The 20,720-nt window shown below is 40.8% G+C and overlaps 1 protein-coding gene across 3 annotated transcripts in view; it reads left to right on the top strand.

The window, feature by feature from the left end:
• The window catches only part of LOC309961434 (E3 ISG15--protein ligase HERC5-like), a 40,925-nt gene that overhangs the window by 7,569 nt on the left and 12,636 nt on the right, over nucleotides 1-20,720 (top strand). The window contains exons 6-16 of one of the 3 annotated variants that reach the window (XM_082838682.1): nucleotides 225-355; nucleotides 1,833-1,978; nucleotides 3,101-3,177; nucleotides 3,904-4,007; nucleotides 5,234-5,293; nucleotides 6,650-6,743; nucleotides 9,468-9,657; nucleotides 10,927-11,081; nucleotides 16,795-16,908; nucleotides 17,854-17,964; nucleotides 19,708-19,878. In XM_082838682.1, the coding sequence (XP_082694808.1) occupies nucleotides 225-355; nucleotides 1,833-1,978; nucleotides 3,101-3,177; nucleotides 3,904-4,007; nucleotides 5,234-5,293; nucleotides 6,650-6,743; nucleotides 9,468-9,657; nucleotides 10,927-11,081; nucleotides 16,795-16,908; nucleotides 17,854-17,964; nucleotides 19,708-19,878 (1,353 nt within the window). Of the gene's footprint in view, nucleotides 1-224; nucleotides 356-1,832; nucleotides 1,979-3,100; nucleotides 3,178-3,903; nucleotides 4,008-5,233; nucleotides 5,294-6,649; nucleotides 6,747-9,467; nucleotides 9,658-10,926; nucleotides 11,082-16,794; nucleotides 16,909-17,853; nucleotides 17,965-19,707; nucleotides 19,879-20,720 lie in introns of all 3 variants that reach the window. The other 2 variants (XM_082838681.1, XM_082838683.1) reach the window with 2 other exon arrangements.

Genomic DNA, 20,720 nt, shown 5'->3' with positions numbered 1-20,720 from the left:
GAGCACTTGGTAGTGGAGAACCCACTAGAACCTGGAGATGTGGGCAGCTGGTGTTTCCCAGGGAAGAAAGGTCACCACTGCCCACACGCAGGACTGTCCTGATCGCTGGGGGGCTTTGCTTCGATGGTGATTTTATTGGTTTTTCACTGACGCCTTTGCATCAGTGAGTGTTTACTTCTGTGTCATATTTCTCTAGAATCTGATATGAAGTTCCCTTTCTTTAGGGTGGGCTGGTGTTTACTTTTGGTGCTGGAAAGTATGGGCAACTCGGTCACAATTCAACACAGAATGAGTTAAGACCCTGTTTGGTAACTGGACTCGTGGGGAATAGAGTGACCCAGATAGCCTGTGGAAGGTGAGTTGTAAAGTGTCAATGAAAATTGGTAAGATATGCACAGTAAATTTAGATAGGTAGTTTAATAAAATGTCCATCGAGTTTCTTTGATTGAAATAAAGGTATCAGACATTTTCAGATAGGTGAAGATGCTTAATTTTACATTATTAGACAATCATAATAAATATTTTACTATAGATATTTACTTTCATTGTTTTTTTTAATGTGTAAATATATTTACTTTCTGTTGGTCCTTTAGTGAAATACCTTTGTAACTGTTCGAATGCACTTTTATCTTAAAAAAAAAGTTATTTATTTGGAAAAAAATGAACAAACATGAGTTAGAAAGGTTTATCCATTGATATCATCACTCCATCTCTGCATCGACCAAAGGAACATTGTCACCACTTTGGATTTTTCGTAACATACATTCCTCCGAGTAGCATGTGTTACGGAAGGAGTCCTCACCTTAGAAATGTCTTACTGCAAACCAGGCAGTACCCCTGCTAACACAGGAGAATTCACTGGAAAGACACAAGACTCACTGAAGGCTCCTACACTGATGGTCACTTTTATTACAAGAGGAGGATACAAGTTAGAACCAGTCAAAGGAAGAGATGCCTAAGACAGAGTCTAGAAGGGGTCCAAATGAGGAGCTTCTGGTGTCCACTCCCCTTGGAGCCATGGGCCGTGTTACCTCCTCCCAGCCTGATGCATGACTGAAGAATATTGCCAACCAGGGACGCTCACCCAAGTCCAGGGTTGTTATTGGGGTTTCATTGCTTAGTCATGATTGATTGAATTCTTGCCCATGTGGTTGAACTCAGCCTCCAGCCTCTGTGTATCGAGAGGTTGGGCTTACATACAGCTGGAGGGGCTTCCATGAGCCACCTGGATAAACTATTAGGTGTGGTCTTAGGGGCGGGCCTACCATGAATAACAGAGACACTCCTGTCACTTGGAAAATTCTAAGGCTTTAGACATTACCTCCCAGGAAGTGAGGACAAAAGCCAGACCTCGGAGTAAGGCCAGATTCTTTCCTTATACATCTGTATAGTAGGAGAGGCCATCAGGCAAATCAGTAAGAACATCAGCATGATAAAGGTCTTTGGGAAATAGAGTGGGAGCTCGGGGAGGATCACCTAATGCTATCTTCTAGGATGGGGAGGGGAGGGACTCAGAGATGGCTTCCAGAAGGTGGGGACTCAAGCCAGGACCTAAAGAAGGAGTAGAAGGCAAGAGGTGGTGCTTGTTCTGACGAAGGGAACGTCATTTGCCAGGGTGCAGCCTCGTGGCCTTCAGCACGCTTAGGGGTTCTAAAATCATCTCAGCCACACATGAGTGGTTTCTTAGTTTCTAGGTGGCTGATATCATCCACTGGAAGTTGGTTAGCTGTTTCCCTGACCGAGTAGCGTAATTTCCTCAGTTTACCGGATTGCTGCATACTCTAATCATTGTGGATAATTGAGAACGGACCATATGTGTTTTCATTTAATAGGCAGCACACACTTGCCTATGTTTCTGATTTGGGGAAGGTCTTTTCTTTTGGTTCTGGAAAAGAAGGACAACTGGGGAACGGTGGAACACATAATCAGCTGATACCGTGTCCCATGAAATTGTCATCAAAGGAAGAACTCACATTTGGTAAGTTCTTGAGGAGCACAGGATTCGGCACGAATACCTTGGTTGAGAAACTGATTGTTCTAAGTGTGTAATGTGGGCAAGAAAAGAAGTGTCTGACGGTGAAGGGAGGTTTTCTAAACATTGCTTTCATTCGTTTACTTGTAACCAGTGTAACACAGCCAATCTAATTTATCAAGTCGAAATAACCATTAGTTTTCCCTTAGCCCTTCAGGTTACGATTAATGTGGATTTAAAACGATACAACATAAAATAGACTATATGGGTTCAGAGGCCTATGCAGCCTCTGATTCCAGTTTTCAAGGGACCTATTACCTGATTAAATTGACTCATAATCGTATAAAACCCTCAGAATGATGAGCAGCTGACATATGCCAGGCAGTGTAAACTGCCTAGCTCACCGGCCCTTAAACAGATCCAGGAGATGTGTACTCTCAGTTGTCTTCTGCTGGAGGGTGCAGAGACTCGGAGGGCGGAAGGTTAGCCCGGGAAGGGTTGTGGCTGGACACGTGAACTGTGCCCTGTGTAACTCTAGAGCCTTCGCTCTGAGACGTTCCACTGTAGAAGTGCCTCAGAGCCCTTGGGTCACTTGTTTCTGAAAGCTTAGTGGTGACCGGAAGTACCAGAATTCTCTCAGTTCTTCTGGGGAAATGAACAGTCGGGTTACTTCCTTAAGCAGAGCAAGTATTATATCTGATTTCTTATAACCACTTGCATAGGCTTTTGAAGTACTTACATCCTTCACAGCCAGTAGTCGTTGATTAAATCTTGAGTTGTAGAATAATAAATAGGGTTTTTAGTAAGAGGCGCTGAATTAAACCAGGGAACAGTTAACTAATCAAATATTTGTTTGACTGTGTTGTATATATAAGCATTTATGTTAATTATGTGTATTAAACTGATAGCAGCCGACCTTGCGAATCATCTATGTTTGCTAACTAGACTTTACTCTGAAGTAGATATGTATTTCTGCTTTATCGGTAGGAAATGTACTGAGTCTTTGTCTGTCAGAAAGGTAAAAGGACTCAGTTTAAGAGGAATCTAAAATTATTTAGGCCGAGTGTGTATATTTGTATCAGATGAGATCAGATTTCTAAACTCTTATTTTTTGTAAATCCCTTTCAGAAAGCCATACCTCAGAAAAGGAGTTAATAATGATTGCTGGAGGAGATCAAAGCCTTTTGCTTTGGGTGGAAAAAGAGGTAAAAATAGATCTCTAGAAGTTTTATAACTTGGTATTTTAAGCAAAACAGAAGGTTCTAGAATCTAGATTTGGTGAATTCCAAAATCATCAGGTTACCAGGCTGAGTTTGGGGAATGGTTAGACATTATCGATCCTTTATTGTCTAAACTACATACGTATTTACTCACAAAAGTCAGCAGATTTGCCCTTAGTGTATGTCAAATACGTGTGATTTCCTTAGACTCTGCTTACCTTTCGGGAGGCTCCTTGCCAAGAGCATTTTGGTCAGGGTGCTAGTGAACCAGCAGGTTGATATTCTGAAGTGACTTTGCCGGCCAATACTGAAAAAGACCCGAGGTTTATAGTCTTATGAATACTCAGTCTGTAACCTCCATATCCTACTCCACCAAGGCAAACTGAGTTCCTGCCACTTCTGTACCCAGTCCTTTAGGATCTCTCCACTCAAAGCTGTCTGATGTTCAGTTTAATCTGATCATACCCGTATAAAGTGTTCAGTGTTGGGGCATTCAGAGAAACTTACTTTGGATCTAAGCACCCTTGGACAAGAAATTGGCAACCAGACAAATGATTGATTGTTCCTTGGTAGAATCTTACTTGATGATTTTTGCAGAGCTATGTTTTCCATGCTTAGTATTACCCTCTATCCCTAGAACGTGCCTAAGAGTTGGATACCTATTTCTGTGGTGTCTAAGTTACTGTATTTTACTATTTTGTTTGTTTACAGAATTCCTATGTTAATCTGAGGAGGAGAATTCCTACCTTGAATGAAGGCACTGTAAAGAGATGGATTGCTGATGTGGGGACTAAACAGTGGCAGAATACAAAAAGGTGCACCCTAAGTGTCTGTCTGCTCATATACCTCTCTAAAGCAGTGTTTCCCCAACTGGTTCTGCACGCTACAGAGATGTGAGATTTTGTGGTCCGCTAGTGGTCCATTAGTCAGAGATCTGCAGAGAAACAGAACCAATAGCATGTGTTTGATGGTGGTGGGGAGAGATTTTAAGGAATTGGCTCATGCAATTGTAGGGGGTGGCAAGTACAAAATCTCTGAGGCAAGACAGCAGGCTGGAGACCCAGGGAAGAGTTGATATTGCAGCTTGAGTCCCAAGGTAGTCTGGAGGCAGAATTCCCTCTTCCTCTGGAGACCTTAGACTTTTTCTCTTAAGGCCTTCAACTGATTAGATGAGGCCCACCCACATTATGGAGGGTAATCTGCTTTTCTCACAGTTTTCTGATTTGAATGTTAATCTCATCTAAAAAATACCTTCATAGCGACATCTAGATTGGTGTCTGATCAAATCTCTGGGTACCATGGCCTAGCCAAGTTGACACATACAATTTAGCATGTAAGCTCCATGGGGGCATCTTTCTTTACTGCAGGACTTCTCTGGGCCTTTGATATGTTTAATTGTGACACTGAGCAGGAAATAGAGTCTACAGTTTCTCAACCCTCGTTGACTTTAGGGCCTCTTGTTTGTTGAGCTGTTATTCACAGCTGAACAGCTTAGGCAACCTTACTCTCAATGATAGAACTCCTACCATCTGTACAAATTATACTCATTTATACAGGCATTTCCTTTTAGAGACATTTTTAGGTATGGCTTCCTAATTCTGGAAAGTAGTTATACCAAATAGCTGCATCGTGCAGAGCACAAGTGGTCAAGAGCTATTTGTGCAAGTACTTCTATGACACAACTGAACATACATCCCCACCTTTCATTTCTGGTAATTTTTTTTGTTTCTACTCCAGTGGAATAGAAATAAGTAGGGCTTGGAAAGCTGGGTGGGTTGGGAGTGTTTTATTTGTCCAAGAAAATATCCTAGGTCAAGCCTTATCCCCTTCCCCTCTGGCTTCCCTGAGTACGTATCTTTTTATTTCCCATGTTTGCCTCTGAAACTTTGAGATTTCCGCAAATGAGACTTTCAGATGCCCATGGCAATATGCAAATAAATTGGGAGATGGAGGGAGGAATTTGAAGGACAATTTGTCATGTCTCCTGCTACAAGGAGGCATATTCTGATTTGTTTTAACCACCATCTTATTCCTAATATAGGGAAATCAGAGAGATATTTTCATCTCCTGCATGTCTGGCTGGAAGTTTTTTAAGGGAAAGGTAATATATATAATAAATATAAAATTCTGTTGAAAACACTATGTATCGATAGCATGGTGACTATGTTAATAATACTGTATTGTATGGTTGAAAGTTGCTGAGAGAATAGATCTTACAAGTTCTCATCACAAGAAAAAAAATGTGTGAGTGTGTGTGGTGATGAATATTAACTAGACTTGTGATCATTTCACAGCATATGCTGTACATATGTCAGTGCATTATGTCGTATACACCTGAAACGAATATAATGTTATGTGTCCATTATATCTCAATTTAAGAAACTGTGATAGATGATAAAGAAAATGGTTTGAGGGTAAAATAATTATGTGTGTCTTTATCTCTTTTTAAAAATTACCTTTTTTTTTTCCTACAAAAGCACATATATGCTTGCTGTAGAAAATGTCAAAAAAAAGACATGAAACAAAAAGAAAATGGAAATCAGCCAAAATTCACCACTTAAGCGTAATAGCTAGTGTTTGTATAAATATTTTTTATGCAAATCTGTAGTTTTACAAAAAAGGGGATTATATTGTTTTATACATTTCTTCACGCTTAATACATTTGCCCATCTTTCCATTTTATTCCATTTTTATATTATTCAGTATTTCCCCATAACATCATTTTAGTGGTTGCATGGTATTCCATGGGAAGGGCGTACCTTAATTTATTTGATTACTTCCTTATTACTAGATACTAAGGTTTCTTTGAATTTTTAAGTATTATGAAAGAATGACTTTGTACTTCTTTTCCTAAATATTGGTATAATATTTATTTAAAAGAACTTTTTCTGTTTTCAGACACTAAATATATGTATTATTTCACAAAGAATGGGTCTAATTTTAGACAGTATATTCAGTCCAGTATAAATGTAGTTCTTGAGTTAAGATAGACATTTCATTAGTAATTTTCTCTTTGATTACTAAAAATTTACTGCTCTGAAACCCCTTTTTTGGTCCCTGCTTGTAGTTCATGTAACTGGAAAACAAGAAATACCTTTACCTTTTTCCTGTGGCTATTTTTTTTTTGTACTGGAAAATAAATATTTATTGATTACTCATTTAAGATAAGACAGTATCTGATGTAAAGTCTGATAGTGTACGTATAGTTAATGCGGCCTTGATACTTTTTGACATTTCAGAAATAATCACATTTTGTCAACTATATTTTCAGTTGTGTTTGTATTCAGTCAAATTTTTATAGTTATTGAAAAGGTGGGAAAAAAGTAATTTTATTAAAATGAAGCAAGCTTGAGAAGAAACTTTTCATCTGGATAAATAATCTAATAAAATATTTAATTTTGAAGTGTCCGTTTTCATTTACTTACTCATCCATTTTTCATTTACCTTCCTTCCACAGAATAGCTGAAGAAACGATGTCTCTTCATTTGGACTTAAATGCAGCAAGGGACACCTTTATGGAGTTAACCCAAAAGGACTGGATTACTAACACGGTGGTATTCTTCAGATTGTTACTTGGAAAAAGAAAATACACTGAAACATTTTTATAAGAACTCAAAATTTCAGAAGAAATATCTTGTTTTCAGATACTCTTTGAGACCCTGTGGTATATATAGATTAAGTTAAACTCAGCTGCCATTCAGGAGTTTCCCCACTTAGGGTGAAATAGTTGGTAGAGGAGGCACTTAGGTTACAAATAATCTAACTAGTTCATCGGTGCCCACACACACATACACGTGTATGTACAGGCACTCCCCTAGAGGGAATGTTTTCAATTTAGGGCTTTAGGAAGATGATTAAAATATTTGTTGAGACTGGTACACTAGAATAAGAACAACATTTTATTTTATTTATTTTTATTTTTATTTTATTTTTATTTTATTTATTTATTTTCATTTTATTTATTTATTTTATTTATTTATTTATTTTTATTTTATTTATTTTTATTTTATTTTAAACATAAGTATAGAAAGGAAAACACTTTTTCTGATACGAATGTCTCCCTCACCAAGGACTGCCTGGTCTGCACTTCCTTTTCTGTAGGTTCTAGAATATTCTTGTTCTTGCTGGGATTGTTGCTTCTTTGTTTCAGCACTGTTACTACTATCTTTAGGCTTCCCTCTCGGGGATGCTTCAGGCATGCTTCCTTTATATGTAGCCTTTATTAATTTACTTCCCTCTTCTACTGTACTGATTGATCTAGGGGTGGTACTGTCTGTGTTGCTCTCTCAGTCTGTTTCTGTCTGGGTCTCTGGCTCGTTTCTGCGCACGCTCCCTCCCCCTCCTTCACCCCTCTTGGCCCCCCGCCCCCATGTGGTCTTTCCTTCTGCTTCTGTGGCTCTTATTCTTTCCCGCTCTGTGTCTCGTGCTTGTTCTCTTCCTGCTCTCAGCTCCCTCACCTGGTCTCTTGCTCTGTCTGTCACACTCAGCATTCTGTATCTTAGCTGCAGGTTCTCTCTCGCGCACTCTTTTCTCAAGGGAAGATGGAAAATTTAACTGTTAACTTTGGCAGAACCATTGCCTAATGAGGAGTCTGATGTAAAATGGATCCTTAATTATGCACCTTTATCGGGACTCTGCAGCAGTTAGTAGAAAGATCACCAAGAATAGAAAGCCATGTCTGCATCTGTGAAGGGAAGAGGTTGGACCAGTTCATCACCAAGGCTGATTATCCTTAGCTGTGCCAGAACAGTATCAGATACAGTGCAAGCGACATAATCACAGAGCAGTCTCCCAGTGGTTCAGATGGGACAGTTGGATCAGAAGACCCGTAATGTTTCTGTTTTGCGATTTCTGTGACATGGACTCACAGACTTGGCCTTCCTTCATTTATTCAGCAAATATTTGAATACTGCTGTGCGTAGGGAACTGTGGTGAGACCCCTGTCTTTAGAGGCTCCTGGTTTAGTGAAGGAGACGGATACCTATGTGCAGCTGTCAGTTGTCTTCCCTAGTTCCCAGCTTAGAACATACTGGGTGTTTAATAAATATTTTTAGAGGAATGAATTGATTCATTGCCTGGGCAGTGAACGGTCAGCTCTGTTTAGAGTGCTCAAAACAAGGTGCCCAGGGGGAGGGGAGTTTACCAGGTACCTACAGGGGAAGGACATTCCAGGCAGTCAGGAAGGTGTGCACCAAGGCACAAGCTGTGAAACAGTGTAACTGGCTTGAGAGCGGTACAGTGGTTCTAAAGGGCTGGGAGGTTTGGGGTTGTGGATGGTGAAGAGCCCAGAGGAAGGAGGGGGGCACGTGCAGCATCAGTTGTGCATATGACTCTGAAGACTGAACCTCGTGGTGGGAGCCCAATAGAATGTTTTGATGTGAAAATAGATAATTGTAAGATTTTGTAGATTTAGAGATATCATTTAGCTAGTATCTCATAATTTAGTGATTGAGTTTGAGCTTTGGAGTCAGAAAGATCAGGAGAGATTCTCACTTAGCTCTGTGACCCTCAGCAGGTTAATTTCCCTAACGTGCGGAGTTCTCATTTATGAATCGGGGTTAATAATACCATCTATGTTACAGAGAAACGACAAGGATAAATGAACTTATATATGTGAATTACTTAGACAAATAATAAGAACCCTGTAAACACTAGATTATCTTCTTAACGGGCTTTTAGGCAAATTATTACCATTATCTGAGCCCACAGAACACATAAACATTCAGAATTCCATTTGAATTTTTCTTCAACACGTGCATTCTGAATTGGGGAAACTAAGAAGATTGGAAGGGCTAGAAACTAGAGTTTGGTGGAGAGAGTTTGTGATGAGACAGGTGATTCTGTGAGAAGGTAACAGGAGACCATGCGGATTTTCGTTGTTTTTGTTTGTTTTTTATTTTTGTTTTGCTTTGGGAGATTCTGACACATCCTCTTTAAAAAATGAGGTGTGCTAGTGGAACTGGAGGGAAGAATGTGGACCATCATTGGGAGGGCTGCCTTTTAGTTCTGAGTCCATCCAGTATAATCTTGCACATGTGATTTCTTCTTGATCTCCTTCATGAACCCCAACAATTGGACGGAGAGGTTACTTGTCACACGTTTACACACCTAGGTATTGGGGAAGCTAGATGAGATGGGTTGTGAACATGGGTTTTAGAGAGACCACGTGATTGCTCCAATTTCATGGTGGGAAGAAACTCCGGGTTCCACACTTTATTTTATTACAGTAATTGCTATGTTCTGAGTGTCTTTTCCTGGATCCTTTTTGACCACAGATAACCACATGTCTCAGGGATACTCTGTTGAAAAATCTTCCATTTCATTCTCCACATCAAGAAGCTTTAGGAGTTTTCTTCCTTCTCCCGGAATGTCCTGTGATGCATGATTGTAACAACTGGGAGAGCCTGGTGGTTCCTTTCGCAGAGACTCTTTATAAAATGCGTGGCCAGTCGTCAGAGGTCCTGGGTAAGATTGATGGTTTACATTTGAAAACACATGACTGTCTTCTCAGTGGAAACACGTGCCTAGTGAAGTTACGGCAAAGCTTAGGTGATCGTGAACACATTCATGGTTCTTAGTTCCTAGTCTTAGCGTATTCTAACATGCTGCAATAATCACTGTGTTCATCCAAGATAGATTGTTCTAGTCCCTTTTCAGCGTTCTTGTAATGATACCTGTGTGACTTGGTCATGAGGTCCTTTGCCCCCTACTTTTCATTATGAAGAACTTCATACACAGACGTTGAAAGACTAGTACAGTGAATCCCAGATGCTCTCTACCTGAGAGTCAACAGCAGTTAACATGTTGCCGTGTGTGTACAGATTACATTTTATTTTATTTTATTTTTTTATTTTTATTTATTTTTATTTTTTTTACATTTTATTTTTGCTGAACTATTTGGAAGTGAGTTGGAGATATCGGGACATTTTACCCATAATATTCAGCATGCATCTCCTAAGGATATGGAATCCTGTATTACCTCAACATGGTTACCACAGCTAATAAGATTAGTCGTGATTCCATAATATTACCTCACATCTAGGCCATATTCAGATTTCTGCACTTGTCCCGAAAAGTATCGTACGGGCTTTTTTTTTTTTTTTAAAGAGCGTGGGTCAGTAGTCCTGTTCAGTGTCTCACATCTAGGTTTGTCTGATTGTTTCCTCCTGTCCCTGTATTTCCAGTACACTGGAAATTAGGTCTAGGGGCTTGATGATATTCTAATGAGGTTTTTGACACAAATAGCATATTCAGCCCAAGAAAGTCCATTCTTTCTTATGTTTTGTCACATTGTAAGCGATGAAAAGCTGGTTTAAAGCATTTTTCTTTTATACAATGTGGAAAGATGGTTTTTAAGAGTTAAAAACTCGTGCTAAGAGGGCAAAATAGAGTCGTGTAATCACAAATAGTTCTTAATCTGGTTTTTAATACTGTATGCTATTTCATCTGGGCAAAAAATGTGACTGATTAATTTTGTCTAGTTTTTTTTTCCCCCAACAAATTAATTAGATCCAATCTGTGGCTCTCTTACTGTCAAGGCATTTTTTTGAGAACATTAAATTCTACACTTTCAATTCCGATTGTATTTACTGAAAAATTTATTACAAATGTGTCTTTATGACTACAATATATATGAAAATATTCCACCAGTTTCAGAAAATACTGACTACTTTTTACCTTTAAGAATCCAAGAAATATTACATGCTGACAGTTACTTACCTTCGTATCCCTCAGAGGAATATTGGGCATCTCTGCAAGAAGCTGCTTTCATCAGACTGGTGCAGATGTTTAAAACAGCCGTCATTGCTCAGCTGAATTATTGGGCTGGAACTACGGAGAATAACTATCACATTAAAACTCTCCTAGAAATGTTGAAAAAGCTGCACAGGGTAAGTGCTGTTCTAGAAACCCGTACATCTTTATTTTGCAATAAAAATTCCCTTGGTTTCACCTGGCTTGAAACTTAAGCAGACTCTTACGAAACATGAGGTCGGTACTGTTATTTTTAAAATGTTGTTTTTTGTGAATTAAGTCATGCATATAAAGGAGTGTGTCTAGTATCCGTATACAGTTTAAAGAAAAGTAGTAAAACAGACATCAGTGTAACTACCACCCATGTTAAAAAAGAAAACATTTCTAGTGCTTTAGAAATGCCTGTGTGTCTCTCACAGATTATACACCCTCACCTCGCGGAGGTAGCCAGGATCCTGGATTTTCAGTCAATCATTCACTTACGCTTCTTTATTTTTTTATAACCATGAGTATCTCTTGACACTATGCTGTTTAATTTTGCTGTTTCCAAAATTTCATATGAATTGAATACATGCTGCTTACACAACGTTCTGTTTTTTTAGACTCATCCAGATTAATACTTATGTCTGTACTTCATTTTCGCTTCTCTATCACACCATAGTGTGACTCTACCAGAATTATCCATTCCGGTATTGATGGATATACAGTATGTGCTATTTGCAATTCTTTTTTGGGGGGAGGGTTCCTCTATGAAAAAACATGCTACTGTCAACATTTTTGTACTTATCTCTCGGTGACCATGTGTCAAGAGTTAGTTTTTAGTTTCCATCCCTAATTCTGGAATTGATAGGTTGGAGGATATGCCTGTGTTGTTCTTTATGGGTAGTGACAAACTGTCTTCCGAAGTGGTTGGACCAATTTAAATCCTCTCCAGGAAATGATGAGAATTCTGTTGCCCCGTGTCTGACTTTAAAATTGGGAAAATATTTTTAGTGCCATATTGAAATCGTGCCAGATTATGACTTTATTGATTGATTGACTGCCGAGTTGGGTTTTTATCGCTGCGCACGGCTTTCTCTAGTTACAGCAAGCAGGGGCTACTCTTCGCCGCGGTGCGTGGGCTTCTCACTGCGGTGGCTTCTCTTGTTGCGGAACACGAGCTCAGTAGTTGTGGCTCGTGGGCTCAGTAGTTGTGGCTCACGGGCTCTAGAGCACAGGCTCAGTAGTCGTGGCGCATGGGCTTAGCTGCTCCGCGGCATGTGGGATCTTCCCGGACCAGGGCTCAAACCCGTGTCCCCTGAATTGGCAGGCGGATTCTTAACCACTGGGCCACCAGGGAAGCCCCAAATTATGATTTTAATTGTATTTCCCTGGTTCTAATGCATTAGAGCATATTTTCATGTCTATAATTGCAATACTTGTTTCCTCTTCTATAGAATACCTGTCCTTTTGCTCAATTTAAATGTATTTAATTTTTTCTTATTGGTTATAGGAGTACTTTTTAGTTTGGATACTAGTCCTTTGTCAATTATATGTGTTGCAAATATCAAGTCCCAGTTTATAGCTTGTCTTGGTGGTTTTTGATGAACTCACTTCTTTTTTTTTTTAACTTGTTGGCCACACTCCTCAGCATGTGGGATCTTAGTGCCCCGACCAGGGATTGAATTGGGCCCCCTGCACTGGAAGCGGGGAGTCTTAACCCCTGGACCGCCAGGGAAGTCCGAAATTCAGGTTCTTAATTTTAATGTAGATAAAATTTGGGGACTTCCCTGGCGGTCCAGGGGTTAAGACTCCCAGCTGCCAATGCAGGGGGCACGGGTTAGATCCCCAGTCAGGGAACTAAGATTGCGCATGCCACACGGCATGGCCAAAAAAAAAAAAAAAAATTTTGTCAGTCTATTCCTTTATGATCTTTACTCCATGTGTTTTGTTTTAAACTTTTTTTTCCTTCAAGGTTTTAAATTGTTACCCGGATCAGGGATCTGGAGGGCTTCTTTTTGGAAAGGACCAGATGGTAAATATTTCCGGCATCTGTGAGACTTTACAGAATAAGCAGGGGGCCTGATTTGGCCTCGAGGGCTGCTCTAGATAGTCTAGATAGTCTTCTAACAGAGATGATAGCTGGGACCGGAGGAGGAGTTCAAACAGAGGCTTATACACCATATGTCTAATGTTTAAAAGGTTAGAAATCTAGCTAACAACGTGTTAAATGAAATAAAATATACTCTATCTTCCCACCTTGACAAATAAACCTTCCTCATGACAGGGGAAGCCAGGTTTGAATTTCGAAACCTTGGCTCCTTACAGAGTTCTGCAGCGAAAGGGGAGGCTCCGACGGACCCTCCCCGCTCCCACCCCAGGTCCTCTGCGCTTCTCTTCCTTCCTTGGTTTTCTCCCACACCAGGGCTGTCACGTGGCCGTGTGTGGACACCTCAGCCCACGTCTCTGTGTTGCATCCCACCTCCCACAATAGCCATTCCTTAGCCAACCCTGGGGCCCTGGAGCCTTGGGGTGTGTCACCTGTGACACTTCCACTCCCCAATGGGCAAGTGGAGGGAGAAACCTGTGGAGCTCCTGGGGCTGGCTTGGAGCCGTCTGGGCAGGGACCTGCGGGTCTTGGGTTCTGGAGCTCAGTCTAGATGGGGATGTGTGATGAGTGGGCTCCATATAGGCAGGCCCCGTTGACCCTGCAGACCCCTTGTGGGAAGGGGCTTGGCTGGAGGAAGCCCAGAGCAAAGACCTTTAAGTCAGAGGGCAGAGGTCACTCCTGCCAAGGTCTAAAGGGAGTATTGAGGTTAGCTTTGCCTTTCACACGTTGGTGTTTAATCCAACTGAAAATTTATTTTTATTATTTTCCATATGAAAACAATTACCTAGCACCGCTTAACTGAAATTCTGGCCTTTCTGCACTGATAGGTAATGTGAACTGTCATAAAACAAGTTTCTGTATGCGGGGTTCACGTACAGGCTCTTTTCTGTACTGTTAATCATTTTATGTGGCTCTATATTGTTTCTACTTGCTAAAAGAAACACTCCTGTCTTGTTCTTGAAGTGAATCTTGGATATTTTTTGGCATTTGGTTCTTCCCTATAAATTTTGGAATTGGCTTTTCAGGTTCTACACACACATACACAGATCTTACTGGGAATTTGATTGAAATTGCATTTAATCTGTACTTCACTTTGGGGAGAATTGATATCTTTACTGTTGTGAATCTTCATGGTATCTATTTCTTCTACTTATGAGATTATCTTTTAAGTTTTTCAATGAGTTTTTGTTATTTTACTATGAAAGTCTTGGATATCTTTAGTCAAATCTATTCCAGGGTATTTAACTTTTTTTAAGTTTTTGTAAATGGTATCTTTTAAAAACTATATTATCTCTTGTTGGTTTAACAGCAGATAAATGCATTGATTATAGGAATGCATTGTAAGAATGCATTGATTTTTGAATATTGATTTGTTTTCTTTTTCCTTTTTTTTTTGGCCGTACTGTGCAGCGTGTGGGATCTTAGTTCCCCACCCAGGGATCGAACCCAGGCCCCATGCAGTGGAAGCTCGGAGTCTTAAACCACTGGACCGCCAGGGAAGTCCCTGAATGTTGATTTTTTTAATAGCCAGTGAATTTGCTAAATTCTCGCATTATATCTAGTAATTTAACTGTAGATACTTTTGTGTTTTCTGTGCAGACAATCATATCTTTGAAAAACATAATGTTTTTTTCTTCCCAATTCTTAGGCATTTTATTATTTTCCTTTGCCTTGTTGCACTGGCTAGGCCTTCCTACCCCTAGTTGTTCAAGAGGAATGTTGAATAGAAGTCATAGTGATAGTAGGTGCCTAATCTTGTTGGTGATTTTAAAGGAAAATTCTGAATATCACTATTAAATAACATTTTTACTATGGGGTTTTGTAAAATAATCTTTCTAGGTAAAAGGATGTTCCCTCCATTTCTAAGTTGTTACACGTTTTAATTCAAAACAAGTATTGACTCTCTCCTCCTGAAATTCTACTTATTTTGTATGTTAGATCTTCTCGCTCTGTCATCCATGTCTCTTAATCGTCCTGTCATAATTTCCATCTGTTTGTCTCTTTTTACCCCATTCTGGATGATTTCTTCAGCCCTATCTTCCTGTTCATGAATTAGCTTTTCAGTGATTTTTGTCTGCTATTAAAACTGTATTTTGGGCTTCCCTGGTGGCGCAGCGGTTGAGAGTCCGCCTGCCAATGCAGGGGACGCGGGTTCGTGCCCCGGTCTGGAAAGATCCCACATGCCGCGGAGCGGCTGGGCCCGTGAGCCATGGCCGCTGAGCCTGCGCATCTGGAGCCTGTGCTCGGCAACGGGAGAGGCCACAACAGTGAGAGGCCCACGTACCGCAAAAAAAAAAAAAAAAAAAAAGAACATAAACTGTCTTTTGAGTTTTATTTCTAGTAGTATGTTTTTCACTTCTGGAAGTTCTCATTGGTTCTTTAAATTTTTTTTCTTGGTCATTATTTATAATTTCTGGGTACCTGAAGTCTTTGCAGGTCAGTTTTTGCTGTCTTTAGTTTCTGCTGAATCTTCCTCACGGCTCCTTCATTATCATGTATTTTGTGACTCTGTGTGTGTGTGTGTGTGTGTGTGTGTGTGTGTGTGTGTGTGTGTGTGTGCGCGCGCGCGCGCGCGCACCATTTTAACTACAGTTTGCCTCATGGTCTTGGAGTTAGGGTGGGGATGGGTTGATGCAGGAGTGGAGGAAAGAGCTTGTTCATTTCTAGGTTACCCTGGTTCACTCTAATGGTAGCCCTTTTGGGTCCCAGATTTATGAAGCAAGGTTCCCTAATTTGAACAGAGTCTGGGCTTTGTCTCCTTTTCTCAGCCTCAGCCATTGAAACTGAAGTTCAGGTTCACCAGGTTTGGCAGATACTCTCGAGGGAAGTACCACCTTCCCTTAGTTCTTGACCTGATTATTCCATCCAAAAATGTTGGTTTACAGTTTATCCTGTATTTATGGTTGTTTTCAGTGAATCAAAGTGCCTAATCTATCAAACTGCTTAAAAAAAAGGTCTGCCCTACTGCTGAAAAGTGATGCCTGTTCCTGGCTGTTTTTAAAGGTTTTATATAAAAGTGAAAGATCAATCAAAAAAATAATTCCAGGTCTTGAAAAATTGAGCAGTTTACTGAAGAGCTCAGGGAAAGTGTATTGTGATGAGCTTGCCACTTACAAAGAGAATTCCTAGAAATACTGAAGCAGCAACAGAAGAAATCTTGAAGGGATCCTGCTTTGCCCTTGGACTCTAACAGGCAGCGTCAGAATGTTTGTCAAGCTCCCCCCCCCCACACCTCCAGCAGAATCCACGAAGACGACGCACCTCTTTCTCCATGACTCTGAGGCTTCTGAGGCTCTTGACAGTGCAAGGCTGAGATCAGCGGGGTCCTAGTCACAGGGATGAAACAGCATCCCCGTGCAGTGGCACTGGTCGGGGAACTAAGATCCTGCAAGCTGCACAGTGCGGCAACCGCCCCCCGCAAATTGAGAGAAAGAAAGAACGTGACATGAAGTATTGGGCCCCAGAGTAGTTTGGATTCATATTACACTGTATTTTTCTTTGCACTTGAGTTTCTTTAAAACTTCTTTATGGATTAAAAGTAGAAGTTTTTCATCATACCATCAATTTCTATTATTAAATCTTAGGTATTCTTTATGCTCCTGAAAGTTTGGGGCTTTGGCAGTGGGGGAATTGGATAGAACTTAATTCTGGTCATTAAAAGTATGTTTAACTTGCTGTTTATTCTGATAATCTAATTTATAGCCATTAAGCAAAATTGTCTTTATATAAAGAACTTTCTCACAGGTGGTGTTTTATTTAAGGTAAACCAGACTAAATGTCAGCTGCCTGAAAATATCTTCAAAGTAAATGAACTCACACACTTGCTTAATTTTTATGAAGATGCATACAGAAGGACCGTCTGGAAAATGGGCGCAGTAAGTATGGCATATTTAAAGAGGGTATTGATCGTCGGTAAGTTAATACAGGCACTTGTTCTGTAACTTTGTACGAATTTCCAAAACTTCCTGTACTCTGCAGAGCTGCCCAATAGAAATAGCAGGGTTTATGGGAAAAGCAAGGCAGACCCCTCAAAACCGATGCAGTTTTGTAGCCAGAACACTGACAGAAAAGTGCTTCCTACCTGGGGGGATAGCTCAGATCAACCAGGCAAGCGGCTGTGGACAGTGCCGCGAGATGAAAAATGCACAAAAACCGAAGGGTAGAAATCTCTCCACACCCTGATTAGAGGACCGGTGGTACTGAGATAACACTTACGGGAGTGGAGCTTTGCTCTTAAGGTAGGTATAGGAGGCTCGGTAACTCACCAGGAGCCAGCAGGATAGGGCTGTAACTTTGGGGAGGGTTCCCTGGGTATAAGTACTCCTTTTTCATTTTCTTAAAATAAAGCTAAAGGGCTCTTGCTGCCAGTTCAGCAGCTAATCTGAGATTTTTTTCACCTTTTCTCTGAAGGTTCTAATTCTACTCCTAGCACGTCATCCTTTGCCTGGGAAGAATCTTGTCTGAGCTAACCAGCCACCTGCATTCTGTCAGTCCCCTGCTTACCGAATGCATCTGAACTAATTTCACGTTTCAGAAGTGCAGGTGGCAGCAGAACAGACTCTTTGGGAAAATGTCCAGAGTTTATAATTAATGGTGAAATTAAATGAGTACTGAAAACACTAGGTGTATATACCTTTCACTGATAGATATAAAACATTTCCTTAGAATTTTATATATCTGAGCCCTACTGACCAGCATTTTGGATTGCTTTGGCTATAAGTACTGAGACCTGAAACCATCAGGGCTTTAAGGCTAGGAAGTAAGGCGTAAGATTTCTCTGTCCTTTCATTTATCAAAATTGTTGTCATTTCCATTTTTAGGACACTTCAGTGGACATCCACTATCCTGTCATATTCAGTCATTTTCCATTTATCTTTAATATTCTGTCGAAAGTTAAACTACTGTATGCAGACTCACTTTTAAAAATACAGGTATGCATGCCTATTTCTTTGTTTTCATTAGCAAATCAAATGATGAGTACCTTTTCCAGTGTATAATAGAGGAGTGGTAAGGGAGCCACCCACTGGTGAAACCAGTGGTGGTCATAGCATTCAAGAAGCTTATACTCTAGTGAAGAAGGCTATGGGCTTCCCTGGTGGTACAGCGGTTGAGAGTCCGCCTGCCGATGCAGGGGACGCGGGTTCGTGCCCCGGTCTGGGAAGATCCCACATGCCGCGGAGCGGCTGGGCCCGTGAGCCATGGCTGCTGGGCCCGCGCGTCCGGAGCCTGTGCTCCGCAACGGGAGAGGCCACAACAGTGGGAGACCCGCGTACCGCAAAAAAAAAAAAAAAAAGAAGGCTAGAGAGGCTGTCACAATTTGAGTTGGGTTGGCCTTGAGGCATATTAGGGCCTCAGTAGCAAAGGCCAGAGCTTGGGCCTAGCTGTAGGGCTTTTGCCTTGAGGTTGGCGCCGGTAGTCTTCTGAACGGTACTCAAAGACGCGTGGCAGACGTGGGCTTGACTGGGATTAGCACCAGTACATAAGAAGGTCTAATCTAATGGGAAAACATAGTAGTGGGAATAGAGGTGACAGAGGATTCTTGAAATTCAGAGCCAAAGAAACGGCTGGCTGTGATCATGCCATAATAAAGGTTTGTGAAAAGTATTTCCCTTGCAGATGTACTTACTGTCATCAGCTGACTTGGTGCTGTTTGTCAGCGTATCCAGCAAGGGGTTTTGAACTTAAAACTGTACGCTTCAAAATGCCTCAGAAAATGCACCTCACTGCATTATTATAAGGATTAAATTTGTTGATACAGGTAAAGCATTTAGAACAGTGCCTCTCCCAAAGTGCCCGAAAGCGTTAGCGCTTGCTGTCACGTCTATGCTGATACATGCATCTGTATATCTATATGCATGAATAATATTCAAATCTATGTCATAAAAGTAGATACCTTTACCTAATGCAGTTGCCATAACAAAACAAACTAGGAAATGGATTTATAAGTTCCAAGTAAGACCATTAATGAACTATTCAACAAAGGAAAATGGAAAGAAAAAAGATCCGAGAACTTGACTTTGCTTCAACCCTGTAACTATTCTCTCTTGATTCTAAACAAGCTTCCGGTAACTTTTTTATAGAAATGGCATTTGATTTCTCTCTGTTTTGCTAAGAGACATAGACGTTAATGATCCCATATGGCCATTTGGTTCCAGGTGGACGGTCTGTGTGTCTGTCAGTCTGTGGGTCTGTCTCTCTCCTGGTAACTTCGTAGATTATCTGTCCCCTAAAATCTCTTGTCTGAGTTTTCCTCCTAGAAAAGGATATCTTTAGAGAGGTCTTTCATCCTGCGCTTTTCCTGCAGCAGGCTTCTTTTCTAAACGTCTGGACTTCTCTTCCTGATGAGAATACTAGGTTTCAGCTCACTGCTTCGGTCCCTGAAGTGTTCACAGCTGTGTTTACAGGATACAGTGGTCCAGAGGAGCCCGCGGTTGGTCACCTTCCTGCTCACCCAAATCAGCCCCACAGAGCTTTTCATTTCCTATGTCTCAAGTATCTTCTGCTCACTGGGGGTGAATACTGAATATATAGCCTGTCTCCAGGGGTGTATGTAGGGCCCTTTTCATAAATGTTTGTGGCACGCGCGGATAGTAAACTGAACCGGTTTATTCTACTTTGTAAATTTCTACTTAGAGCAAACGGTGAAATGGAGTGAAACATTTTTCTTTTCCCAGGAGAAGAGATGGCGAGCTTTCGTGAGTTTGGCTGGCATTGTGGAACAAGAAAGGTCTGAATTTGCTTTACTGCCCACCGTTAATCTAACAGTCAGAAGGAGTCACTTGATTGAGGATGTTTTGAATCAGCTAAATCAGTTTGAGAATGAAGATCTGAGGAGGGAGTTATGGGTAAAATATAATTCTTACTTAATGTTTTTGCCGCTAAGACAGAAAACATAAAAGGATGTAATAAGGGGCCTTACAGAGAGGGAATTACCGCCCTTTTCCGCTGGGGTTATCTGTATCGGAGTTCCCCTAGTTTTCCCCAGTTGCCTGTGCATTCCAGGTGAGAGCTGTCAGTACAGTCTGGCTAACGAGCAGCAGGTGGAATGGTCATCCTCCCCCCAACCTGATCAGGTAGATAGCCCAGTACTAGCCCTAAGAGGTGCATCCCCTCATGAGGCTTGACCAAGCCGGCTGGTCCTCACCTTTTAAAGGTTCCAGGGAGATGGGGTTGACCCAGAGGAGAATTGAGAGTTTGTTTCTGCTCTTCTGCAGGAACCCAGATTGCTTTGTTGAAGAGAGAACATTCTCTTTATTGACTACATAGTTTTTTGAGGGTATAATTGTAGATATCACCATGTCCTGAGTATTCATTAATAACGATCTTCGGTTTAGCTACTATATAAATTGTCTTACTAATAGATATTTGACACAGAATAATAATGACTAGAAGATCTAATGAATGTTTTCCTTATGCCAGGAACTACTGTAAAAGCTTTCCACTTTTGTAACCCTTTGACCCACACTGTGTAGAAGGTTCTGTTTTTCCCTCCTTTTACACATGGGGAAACTGAGGTGCAGAACCATGAGGTAACTTATCCCAGGGTGACACAACTGATAAGTATCAGAGCCAGGATTTCAGCCCAGCCATCAGGCTCTAGACTCTCCAATTACTCAAGACAAGTCAGGATTTTCCTGATAATATTTATTAGAGTGTTTTTGATTCGAGGCGTTAGTTTATCACTTGT

Source organism: Leucopleurus acutus (assembly GCF_964270905.1).
Source record: "Leucopleurus acutus genome assembly, chromosome: 4".
Taxonomy (NCBI): Eukaryota; Metazoa; Chordata; class Mammalia; order Artiodactyla; family Delphinidae; genus Leucopleurus; species Leucopleurus acutus.
This window is presented reverse-complemented; position numbering and strand designations above follow the sequence as displayed.